The sequence below is a fragment of the Dipteris shenzhenensis genome, chromosome 9, assembly GCF_047967505.1.
Source record: "Dipteris shenzhenensis isolate YYH24624 ecotype China chromosome 9, Dip_SZ_1.0, whole genome shotgun sequence".
Taxonomy (NCBI): domain Eukaryota; kingdom Viridiplantae; phylum Streptophyta; class Polypodiopsida; order Gleicheniales; family Dipteridaceae; genus Dipteris; species Dipteris shenzhenensis.
Genome location: NC_141604.1, coordinates 25565908 through 25579173, shown reverse-complemented (window position 1 = coordinate 25579173; position 13266 = coordinate 25565908). Strand labels below are relative to the sequence as shown.

The window sequence follows — 13266 nt, the reverse complement described above, 5'->3', positions numbered from 1 at the left end:
GACTCTATGTCAGTGCACCTCACAAAGCTACAGGATTTACGAGAGCAGTTGCTGAATATTGATGAGATCATTCCTGATTCAGAGATGATTACCACTACTCTGAATTCTCTTCCTGAGTCTTATCTCAGCTTTCATACCTCGCTGAATTTGTCGTTGAGGGGGGGTGCAAATCCTCTCACTTTTCACGAGTTGATAGGACTTCTGCTGCAGGAAGAGCAGACCAGGAAAAACATGGCTTCACGAGTAGGTGAACATGCCATGCTCTCAAAATTCAAGCCTAAAGTAAAGGGACAGGCAAAGACTTCAGCAAATCATCCTTCCACTGGTTCAGAACAGCCTTCTCAAAGGGCTAAGGGTGATGCAGGTAAGCCAAAGAAGAAGGGAATATGTCATTACTGCAAAAAGCCAGGTCACTACATTGGAGAATGCAAGAAAAGGCTTGCAAAAGAAAAGAAAAACAGCTCCGGTATGGCTGTCTCAGATTCAGCTTCTCATGCATCTGACAATGAGCAAGCTACAGCCAACTTTGTGGTGCATGACTAGGCCTTCTTGTCTTGCATTTCAGACTCTCAGTTGGCTGCTCGGGATAGTACAGCCACTTGTAATGATGACACTTATACTTTTCTGACATGCAGTTATGATTCTTCCAAGGATGCATCAGCTTTCAGTGTCGATGAGACACATCACCGGAAGAAGAAGGCATATCAAATTCAGTTTGAGTGTGAGCTGAATTTTCTGAAAATATTACATCTCTACTGACAATGATCTTGCGCGTGATAGGATTGTAGAGACGGTAGCCCTTGCTTTCTGCACTGTACCCAACAAAAATGCATTTGATTGCCTTATCAGACAACTTATGCCGAAACTCAACATGTACATGAGCATAAGCAAGGCATCCAAAGACACGGAAATGATCCATAGAAGGCTTTCTCCCTTGCCAAACTTCATAGGGAGTCTTGGTCTTCAAAGCTTTTGTGGGTGCCCGATTTAAAACATAATTGGCACACATGAGACCTTCAAGCCAAAATTTGTGAGGCAATTTTTTGCTTTTCAGCATACATCTATCCATCTCCATAAGAGTACGATTTTTTCTCTCAGCTTTCCCATTTTGTTGAGGAGTTAGCCTCACTGTAAGCTGATGTACAATGCCCTTGTCTTTCAAAAAAGCATCAAAATCTGCAGACAAGTACTCCCCTCCTGTATCTGTGCGTAATGTTTGTATCTTGAGTCCGGATTCATTCTCAACCATGGCTGCAAAGTGTTTGAAGACCATAAACACTTCTGATTTGCGTTTCAGCCCATAAACCCAAGTGTAGTTGGAGTAGTCATCTATAAAAGTGACAAAGTAAAGATGACCACCCAATGATGGAGTCCTCATGGGACCACAGACATCACTATGTATAAGCTGTAATTTTCGAACAGAAACTATGCAATTACAGAAAGAGAGGGACTTGGTATGATTTATGCATTGCATAAGTTTAGACATTACTTTTGCTAGCTAACAAGGTGAATTTTCATGTTGACCACCAGGCTTTGATTTATTTGGTAAATAAACAGCAACTAACAGGAAGACTTGCAAGATGGATGCTTTTGTTACAAGAGTTTGATTACACTGTGGCGCATACCAGGTAAACAGCATGACATAGCTGATAACTTAAGCAAACTCCAATCAGGAGAACCTCCGACTAGCATCCCAGATGAACTCCCTGATGCAGGTATATTTATGGTAAGGATAGAAGAACCACCAAACTGGTATGACAAGATGTTATTTTTCCTTACTGATGGACTGAGTCCAGAAACATTGAATAGGGATCAAAGAAGAAAGTTAGTATTACAAAGCAGACCTTTCCTTATCATTGCTCGAGTATTGTACAGAAGAGGTATTGACCAAGTCATCAGAAGGTGTGTCCAAGACCATGAGCAGTTACTACCCATTGCCTTGGGTTCCCCTGCTGATATATCTGATGAAAATCAGAATTTTCAGATACCTCCACATGCTCCGATTCAGCCACAGGATGCCATACCACCTCCACAAGCCGTGGAAGAGGTTGTTCAGCAAGAAACTGCAGAAATACATGCAGCAAAAACAGTCCCAAATTGGCTATTACAGACTCTCAGAGAGAGTAAAATTGATGCTCCATTACCTGGCAGAACTCGGAGTGCAGCAAGGCATGGGGGAGGTGCTCATTCAGTTGAATCAGCTTATGCAGGTACTCTTCTTGATGAGGAGGAACCTGAGACATTTGAAGAGGCACAGGATAATGTGCATTGGATGAATGCCATGCACGATGAGTTGCAGTCCATTGACAAAAATCAGACATGGGAAGTTGTCGATTTGCCATCAGGTTAGCATGCCATAGGTACACGGTGGGTTTTCAAAGTTAAAAGAAAGCCCCATGGCACTATTGACAGGTACAAGGCAAGGCTGGTCGCAAAAGGATATGCTCAGAAAAAGGGCATAGACTATGAGGAGACTTTTGCTCCTACATCCAGAATGACAACCATCCGGTCAGTTATTGCAATGGCTGCACATTTTCAGTGGAATGTTCATCAGTTGGACATAAAAACAGCCTTCCTTAATGGAGACTTGTTGGAAGAGGTTTATGTCAAACAACCTCCAGGCAGCTTTGTATGGGCTGAAACAGGCCCCACATGCATGGTATGCAAAGATTCATGCCTTTCTGACCAGCAAGGGGCTGCACAACAGTCCAACTGAAAGCACCCTCTACATCAAGAAGGATGGGGGGGATATTTTAGTCATCATTCTTTATGTAGATGACTTACTGCTCACAGGGTCAAATGAAGATAATATTGCAGATTTTAAAGCTGAATTGCAGACCACTTTTGACATGTCAGATTTGGGGCTGCTACACTTTTATTTGGGGATCCAGTTCACTCAACAGCAAAGTGGCATCGGTATCTCTCAATCCAAGTATGTGCAAAAACTCTTGGACAGATTAAACATGCAGGATTGTAAGCCCATAGCTACTCCCATGGAGCCGGGGCTGAAGCTTACAATGCATGAAGCAGGTGAATCATTTGATGTCACACTCTACAGTCAGGCTGTTGGATGCCTCATTTATCTCTGCAATACAAGACCTGATATTCAGTTTGCAGTTTCTCAGGTGAGCAGATATATGCACAGCCCAAAGACTATGCATTGGCAGGCTGTAAAACGCATCTTCCGTTATTTGCAAGGTACCAAGTCTTTTGGCTTGATGTTTCCCAGGGGGGGTGACTTGCAGATGCATGCCTACAGTGACTCAGATTGGGCTGGAGATTATGACACTAGGTAGTCCACAAGTGGCAATTGTTTCTTTTTGGGCAAAGCTTGTATTTCTTGGTTGAGCAAGAAACAATCTACAGTGGCTACCTCTTCATGTGAAGCTGAGTACAAGGCAGCTTTCACAGCGACAGTTGAATGTGTTTGGCTGCGTCGTTTATTTGCTGATCTTCATCTTTCATTGGAGGGTCCTTCTCCAATTCTCACTGATAGTCATAGTGCTATTGCAGTGGCAAAGAATCCTGTATTTCATGCTCGCACGAAGCACATTTGAGGTTCACTATCACTACGTCAGAGAGAAGTTGCATGCAGGAGAGATCAGCATGATCTATGTGTCAACACATGACAATGTTGCAGACATTTTCACCAAAGCACTTCCACGTGAAAAGTTTGAGGCATTTCGCAGTACCCTGAACTTATCTCCTTTTGGTGATTGATCTTTTCCTTGTACATGACATTGGCACTACAGGGGGGTGTTAGAATTATTGCTATAATTTAGCAGTGACCAATGTAATGTAATAAGTAGGTGGCACTTTTCTCTCACTTAGAGGTTTTTCCCCCTAACCACAGTTAGTTCACTAACTATGGTTAGTGAAGGATAAGATTTTTGTCACTTAGACAAAACCTATCACTCCATTCAGTTGTACAACTCTCATTTCGCAAAAAGTAGTGCTACTTATATTGCTTGAAAACGAGAGTACAAGAAGACCTAAAGGCCAACGGGCTGTAATCACAAAACGGATACAGCCCGTGGTAACAAAATATAAAAATTACAAGCCTCTCAGGGCATAATCATCTGAGTGTGGACAAACAGCCACAGTGGGGGCGAGTACTGCCACTGAAGACTCTGAGCAGAGTGCTGGAAGAAAAGCTCTTGATGGTCCTAGTCGCGAAGGAAGCGCCGTCTCTTTTCCTTCCCTACCCGGGAGTCCCCCTGAATCTGATCCCACTGACCCTTGAGCGTGTGAGTGATCGTGCTCCAGATGTCTGCTAGGGTCTGGGTGGCAGAAGAAGCCTGATCTCCTAGGGTCTGTGCGCATCTGGAAGTCCAGATATGCCAGCCTACAATACTCCCTATGATCTCCCAAACTGGGTGCCGAGTCATCGCTCCTGCATCTGTCTCTGTTAGATGCCAGGGGAAGCTTTCCATGTATGCCCAAGTGGCCTGCGCAATGAAGAAAACTGGGTCCTGCCGAGAGAACTCGTAAGCCAAGTGGTGTCCCACCTCAGTGCTGCACCAGCAAACGGCTCCCCAAGTGACCGGTCCTAGCTCGGGTGCAGCCCTCGCTAAGATCCCCATGACTCCCTTCCACACTGTCTGAGCATGCGAACAGCTCCAAAGGTAGTGCTTCAGGGATTCCTCCTCCTGAAAACACATCTGGCAGTGCCCCTCCTGCCCCCTCTGCCTCAACCATCTCCCCACTGGTAGCCCCTTATGGACCACCATCCAAAGAAAGTAAGAGATCTTCCTCGGACGCCAGCTTGCCCAAAGAGTCTTCCAGAATGTACGAAGAAAGACCAGAGATATCCCTTGGGCATACCAGCTATGTGCCTGGGTAGGTGGCCTGCGCTGGAGAGCCCCAAGAGCACGCCTACCGATGCGCACGCTATATGAGAAGAAGGGGGTAGGGTTCTCTGAGGTCCCCAGTTGAAAGAATATAAGCACTATGCTTTATTATCTATCAAAGTCATCTACTCTGCAATATCCATAGTTAGCCAAGTTCATCAAGATGACAAATGAGTTTGGCTGATTGACCAAAAACATCGTGCACGCTGTCTAGTATCAAGGCTTGCTTATTGTGTTCGTGCTTGATAATGTGTGGTCTTCATCCTCTATCCCCTACTATTCAAGGCCTAGATGTTGTGTTTCCTCCTAATGTGTTGATATGCTTGATGTGGTCCTCATCCTAAGAGAGAGAGTATTCAGGGCCTAGATGTTGTGTTTCCACCTTAGATGTTGATATGCTTGATGTGGACCTCGTCCTAAGAGGACCTCATCCTAAGGGGGAGAGAGAGAGAGAGAGAGAGAGAGAGAGTTTATTAATGTGTACGAAAGACCCAAGGGTCTATGAAAGAATATAAGCACTATGCTTTATTATCTATCGAAGTCATCTACTCTGCAATATCCATAGTTAGCCAAGTTCATCAAGATGACAATCTAAATCTGAAAGAGAATAAATACGATGATACTAAAGAAGAATAGGGTTGTGGAGTGCCGCATGATGCAAATGCAATCCCTGATGTCCCTGCTACACTCCCAGACCTCCTCCTTGCATATAGGTCTGAGATCGTGTGGCACATGATAACAATGCCAAGTCCTCATCATCACTGAATGCATACGAATCATCATCCATGTGCACCAAATGAAGTTTTTCCCCTCAGGAACATGCTTGTGTATCAGATCACGGGTCATCTTGTGGGGACCTTTTATGCTCTTCATGCATCCAATGAGTTGGGATTCACATGGACATACATGATCCTCTCTCTCTCTCTCTCTCTCTCTCTCTCTCTCTCTCTCTCTCAAAAGGGGACCTTTTATGCTCTTCATGCATCAAAGGAGTTGAGATACACAAGGACATACATAATCCTCTCTCTCTCTCTCTCTCTCTCTCCCATAGGCCGGTTTTGGTCTTCAGAGGACGATAATATATTCTTCTTCTTCTTCTTCTTCTCTCTCTCACGTTGGGAGAGATAAGATACCGAGGAGTACTTCCTGTGTACTTGCCCAGTTTATTATGAGATCCAAGGACGTTATCACTGCCTCTTTCAGGACAGACACGGTTTTGGGCATCTCTCACAGCTCATTCACTTTCAAGACCATGTCTGCATTGGCCTCTTCCTGATGAAGAGGCGATGATATAGAGAGACCTTATTGCATCAGATCACAGGAGGGGACGATAACGCAGAAGACAGAGTTCGATTGAGCTGAGCGACACATCACGGATTTCTATGCATTCGAGTCTGCCCCTAGATAGGATGAAGAGGAGACAGATGACATGAAGGCAACATGGGTCAATGGGATGAGACGACGACGACGAGGGATGCAGCCAAAGATACAGGAGCCACACACAATACAATACAGACCAAAGCAAGGGAGGTCCAGCCCATCACAGCTCTACTCGGAGAAGACCATCCAACCAAAGGCGTCATTCTCGATATGGCCCACCAGATACAGAGATCAGGGAGACCACGTCCCCCACCGCAACGAGGGATGACCCGTCACCCAGCAGATACAGATATGAGATATTATTGCAGCTCACAAGAGAGCCACCATGCTACCTGGCTATCTATTCTGAGTCTGCAATTGAGTACTACCTTTTAGCATTTAGGTTTGATCTTTGAGTTTGAGCTTAGTTTAGTATAGTACTCAGCAAACGGTCTTAGTGAGCCCTTTGCCTCAGCCCTCAGTGGCTTTTACGAGGATGAGCCACACTATTATTATACTTAGTCTCATAGGCCCGCGAGGCCTCCCGAAGACAATAATACATCTTTCTTTCTTTCTTTCTCTCCCTCTCGGAGCAGATGACGTGTTCCTACTCTCCTCGTCAGCTGAGGGTCTCCAGTTGCATTTAGATGCGCTCAATTCTTTCTACAATACACATGATTTGAAAGTCAACTTGGATAAAACAAAGATTATGATCTTCAACACATCTCGAGTGGCTGCACACAAACATTAGAGATTGTTGCATCCTACGCATACCTGGTTGTCTTCTTTTCAGATCCGGCTTTCACAATGTGACTAGCTATGCAGGCCCATTTGAACAAGGGACATGCCACACTCGCCATACTCGAGCGCCAGTGCTTCCTTCAAGATTCCAGAACCAAGTCTCTTCTTTTTGACTCATTGGTCCACCCAGCAAGGAGGTACGGTAGTACCTTTTGGGGATAGACTTATCGGAGACAAATTGGTCCTCCATAGAGAGACTTCAGGTTTTGCTTCTCGCTTGCATTATCCACAGTATGCCATCGGTCCCACATCAGATCGTACTTGTAGAGTTTGGGGCCACTCCTCTACAGCTTGATGCAGTCTTCTAGGTGGTCACTTATCTCTAGGGTCAGGGAATTTGGTACCACAACAGCTGGGTGATGCAGACTACCATGGCTAGCCCTAACTTCATCTATGGCATGGGATGTAGAGGGGATCAAAAGAGCTGGTATGCTAGGACACACACATGGTTCATAGGCTTAGGGCTAAGGATAGAGACATTGCTACCATTTTAGTATAGCCTTGAGGCTCCATCCATTCCTCTTGCCTGTCTAAACCAAGTCATCAAAGAGAATATCTTGCAACTCTACACACACGACTTGGTTAGCACGTACTGATCTTTCGGTGAAACTCAACTTCTACAAAGATCATTGCTTACGGATCTCAAAGGAGGGGTTCATCGAACCGTCGGGCTACACCCAGCATGGTTGTTAAGACACTCGTGTCTTATGATAAGACACTTAAGACACTTTAGACACGTATCTTATCTTAAGACACCTTTAGACACTCTAGTGTTTTTTTTTTTTTTTTTTGGTGGGTGAGGAGTAACAACACACATTGAGTTTGACTTAGCCATGCTATCATTGATGGTGACTTTGGATCTAGCAGTGGGAGTGACCTCATAGATTCAGATTAGGATTAATCTTTAGAGATTTGAGTCTTGAGAGTCGAAAGCTTTCTTTCAATTATATGTATCAAGATGCAGTTTTCATTCATGTCACATGTGACAAGATTCAATTGTCAGTTTAAACCTTTTAGTACTCAAAACTTGCGAGCTCTTCAGTCGTGAGTCTTAACTTTAACTTTTAAGTCTTGAGTGACGAGCCTTGACTCTTAACTACATTGTACAAGTGCATTGTTTCTTCTTGCATTATTTAAGTGTAGCTTATTGTACTTCTAGAATCTAGCAGCTAGCTATGCTAGCAAGTTGTACATTTGTATACTTATACATATATTAATTAAATATTTATTATTATAACCACAATGGCGTGTCTTACGTGTCTTATCTTTAAGACACTTTAGACACTCGTGTCTGAAGCGTGTCTAACGTGTCGTGTCTTAACGTGTCTTACAACCATGACACCCAGATTCATCTCCCACATGTATTAAGGATCACGAAGGATCAGTTTCGGGTATCTTCACATAGGCTACGACTTGAGACAGGATGAGCAGAGGGCATCCCACATGAGAGACAGATCTACACTTTATGTGATGTGTGAGATAGAGGATCACTATGCTTTCAAGTGCCTTGTATACTATGAGATCTGTGGATGGCACCACTGTCTTTTCGGTAGCAGTTTTGGCCCACTAAGAGAGTTCCTAGCACATCTAGATCAGCAAAGGGTGGCCATTTTCCTTCTTGAGGCCCAGAGACACTGAGATCAGCTCATACGGGCACAAAGGAGAGCAGGCTGAGCCTAGCCAAAGCACAATCATGGATTTCTTCTCCAGTGATCCGAGCCAAAGGGAGAGCAGGGATCAGACACAGGAGAGAGCCAGAGGACACAACTCACCAAAACCGACCCTGAGTGGACACTCACATGAGAGCCACCGACATATCCTCTCTTTGACATGGGGAGACAACCACTGGAGTGATGATAGCACTTACCAAACAATGGCCCACATCATGAAGACTACAAAGGAGGAGGGATGGACCCAGATAGGCTGAGTGACAACAGTGTTCTATCACTGATTTTCTATCTTGACGCCAGCCCTCGCTAGATCCTAAGCCACTATTAGACGATCTCCTCTTGTCTCTCCTCAGTCATCCAGGCATGTTGGTCCCATAGACAACATACACACGTCCAATCACTCAGGGGCGGGTGACTAAGTTATAGACGACCAGGGGATTCTGATCCCCCTTTTTGGGTTTCTCTTGAAACGATAGCAGCCTTGGGTAGAGGGGCCCATTTTAGTGGCCCCACCCTTAGGATTCATTGTATCTGGATTGTCATCATGATGATTTTAGCTAACCATGGATACTCAGAGCAGATGATTGGATAGATAAGAAAGCATAGTGCTTACTTACCGTCTTGATTCTTGAGTTCTGCGTCCTGACCATGAGGCATGAGCAGTGATTAATTGTCATTTCTTCCACTGGCTGCCATAGCCTGCAGCCTGTCACTCATAATGCATGAATTTATCATTCTCATTTATACAATTTCTCCTTACTACAAGAGCTCAAAACTGCAATTCAGTTCGTAAATCTTGCTGCTTGATATATATGCTTACAAGAATAAATTTATCATTTTCATTTATGCGATTTCTTCTTACTGCAAGAGCTGAAACTGCAATTCATTTCTTCAATCTCCCTGCTTGATATTATCTGCTTACAAAAATGAATATATATTTTTGGATTCAGTCCTTAGGCATTGGATTGTGTGGATGATGTTTCTATATTATGTGTATATAATGGTAACTAATTTTCTCTTCTTGATCTATTGCCATAGAACAATTCCAGATGTGGATCCTGAAGAACTGTAATTATGCCTCGAAACTATTCTCAAGGTGCTGAGTGATAAATGAGTCCATGTAATGCTTTTGATCGTGTCTAAGTCCATGTTTTGAAAAATCTGTCAGTTTTACATTATACTCTACATATGCACGTACTAGTCCCTGGGTATCTCTTAGTTTTATGAAAAGCAAAAGTGCTCCATTGCTCCAACAAATAGCTTCTCCAAGCAAATCTTCCAGGAATTAAGAACTCACCTGCGGTGATTTGACAACTTTGCACACACATGCAGCAAGTCGGGCTTCTAAAGTTTTGGCCTTAATCTGAACCTCCAAGCAATATGTGTAATCTACAAAATCCACATGAGCAAGATCCATTTATATAGCTGAACAGAAGGCAGCACAGAAACCCTAAAGCTATGCGACTCTTTTGTGCCATTAACAAGTTAACCTTTAAGCACCACTCGGAGGAGATATTTAAAAACATGCCCTGATCATTTTTCTTATTTAAAAAGCATCTACAGAATCTCTTTCTTGTTGTGACATTTCTCTTACCTTGATGAGCTTGGCATGCTGAAAGATAAATGTAGCATTAACAGAGATAGTTCAAATGCAAGACTACCATTCTAATTCCAAGCACCTTGCAAATCATGATTTGTCTGCAGCATCTTCATAAAATGAAGCCGGTCCATTTTCTCCTGCTCTAGAACCTTTTGCAAACGTGCTGCAAATCCATACCTGGGCCCAAAACAACCAATAAAAGGCAAGCAGTATACAAATGATGTGAACGGGTCTGCATTTCTACCATTCACATAATTGTATCATCAACACAATGCCTTGCAAAACTCTCTACACAAAGTTTTTAGAGCTATACACAGATCCCTTCTGTTTTTCATATCTGTTGAAATCTTCAGAGCTTGCAGGAGCAGCTAGCAAAGCCTTTTGAAACTGTTCATTCATTGTTTCGGAGGGTGGTTCGGCTAAAGGAGCTGCCACCTCATGACAATCCTGTTTCAAATGCAATACCATCCAATTCCTGCATCAGCTAGAGAACTATGAAACTATTTCAACATATTTAAATACCATAACTTCCAATTGAATGATACAAATGTATGAACAAGTGAGCTTTTCCCAAAGCCACCAACATGAAAAAGAAATCTATCGTCACAAGCCATAAAAAAGGAAATTATTCTGAACAATTTAAAATTTTGATTTTCGCATCCTTTTCAAGTATACAAATGCTACCAAGAAAATTCATTCTTTAACACTCTTTTCTTCTGATTCCTTTCTGATGGGTGGGTTTGGGGAGGGGGATACAAAACAGACATGTGCTATATTGCACAAGCCAGCAACCACCATAGCCAAAGCACCATAAGGAAGGCAGAGTAATGCCGGGTTTGGGGGGGGGGGGTGTTGGGGAGCCCCCCCCCCCCCCCCCCCCGGTCCCCCGCTTCCCCCCAACAACCACCACACCCCCATCGCCTCACAAAAGTCTCATGTTGGTTCTGAGCTGCCCTGGAATGTCCATCATAATGATATCAAGAAACCTGCCCAACAGCCCAATCATATCTCAGACTTGACACTGGAAACTCCTGATGCCATAAGTGCATGTGCCGCCAAGTGGTTAGATTGTGATAAGTCAGCTCCTGAATAGTGCCGACAGATTGAAGCTTGACAAGGTAATACAAGGTATCCCATGCTCCCATTTTTGCATGACTGTGCCCTTGTCAATGCCATGGATGTGCTTTTTGGAGCTCTCCAGAATGAAGACCTAAACTGTCCTGTGAGAACCATGCTAGTATGCAAACAGGGGCGCCTGCTAAGTGAGAAAAGCCTTCTGATCCAACTCACTGATCCGCATAAACAATGCCCCTAATTCCTCAAACCTCATTTCTACAATGCATAAAATCATCAGGCACTTCCATCCATAGTTGTTTCCAAACAATTGAATCAATCAAACCTTTGGTGTTATTTCAAATGTAGTCATTTCCAAACATTTGAATCAATCAAACCTTTGATGTTGTTTCAAACGTTTGATTCAGTGTTTGACAAGCAATCCAACATGGGTTTCAAATGTCCTTCCTTTTCCAGGCCCTTGTTCCTACCAAAAACCTAAGATTTCATTCGAATTAACTTATCATTTCTAGAGATGTTATTGATGAGACAGGATCATATTTTGATCAGCCTAAAAAAGCTTCGGACCAGACAGAGGACAAAACCAGCTACTTATGGTGAAGCAGGACACAGGAAATGGTAGACCGTTCAGCAAAGAAGACGACGACCATATGCTTGCAGCGCATCAACTCTATGGCAATGATCGCTCGCATCTTCTCGAGCAGAACCAATAATGCTATGAAGAACCACTGGCACATGAACATGGCCAAACAATGCAGGAGAAGTCTAGACCTCTTCTTCAAAGCCCAGAGAAAGGTCAATATTTGGAGCTCAAATTGTTACAGAAGCTGTCTACAGATGGCTGGAGAAAAATCTGACAAAGCATGAATTCGAATCTAGGCAATGCAGCTCTTACATCCCTCATGTTTTGGAGAGACTTTTCTGTTTCTGACTACCATCATTGATCAAAGTTTGACTGTTGGAAGCTTAACACCATTCCCTATGGACAAGCTTCTTGCTTCTTGTCATGTGTATTGGCAATGGGTGTAGCAATGCCAACGGCTTGGGTGGCCCAATCCACTCAATGACACAAACTTGGATATTTGTGCAAACTCTCAGATGCTCTCGACGACTCATGTTATTCGAACGTGCACCCAGCAGGCAACCTGTCAACAACATCTAGAATTCTCCTTGACAAACAACCAATATAGTTGGACCTTCTGAAGCCTGTACGAAAGGAGGAATCAGCATTGGAAAATGCAGAGGCAGCTGTCGGACATCTGGAAGGGCAGTTGAGGATTCTCTAGAACAAAAATTCTAGATCAGAGTCAACAAAGAAGACATTACTGGCAGAGTTCCAGATGATATTAGTAATCTAGGGCAAAATCCTCCTGAAAAGGACTTCATTGGGCACTATAGTTCTATATATGAGAAACGATAAGAGTGACTTGGAGATGAAATGACTCAAAATAGAATTGAAAATGCAAAACTTGGAAATTAAGAAACTCGAGACAGAATTACAAAGGTGCAGGCTGCAAGATCTTGAAGAGGAAAGTAAGACTATTGCAGATAAGTTCGTTAACAATATAAATACAATCAGGATGCCTACCATCTCAAGGCCCAGAAGTTACTTAGAGACGCAACTTTCCAAATGGCCAGAGTAGTAGTATCAATTCCTGCAACATTTCTGATGAGAAGTGAATCTATCATTAAACGTGAAGCCAGCCAAGGGTTTATGGGTTTACATTGTGGGGCTCCCAAAATAGATTTTGCTTCCAATGATTTATGAAGATCACGAAGGATTAACTTGGGTTGGGAGGAGGAAAATGGAGAAGCAGAACTTGATAAACGAACCTCACTGTTACAGGCCACCTAGAAAAGCTCTCCATCATTAACTGCTATAAATATATACATTCTGACCAGATTATCTCAC

At 43.4% G+C, this 13266-nt stretch overlaps 1 protein-coding gene across 3 annotated transcripts in view; it reads right to left on the bottom strand.

Moving 5' to 3' along the window:
• The window catches only part of LOC147898423 (kinetochore protein), a 51988-nt gene that overhangs the window by 20922 nt on the left and 17800 nt on the right, over positions 1-13266 (bottom strand). For all 3 annotated transcript variants that reach the window (XM_087379644.1, XM_087379646.1, XM_087379645.1), the window contains exons 10-12: positions 10594-10727; positions 10360-10457; positions 9978-10069 (exon numbers count right to left, since the gene is read on the bottom strand). In XM_087379644.1, the coding sequence (XP_087235770.1) occupies positions 9978-10069; positions 10360-10457; positions 10594-10727 (324 nt within the window). The remainder of the gene's footprint in view (positions 1-9977; positions 10070-10359; positions 10458-10593; positions 10728-13266) is intronic.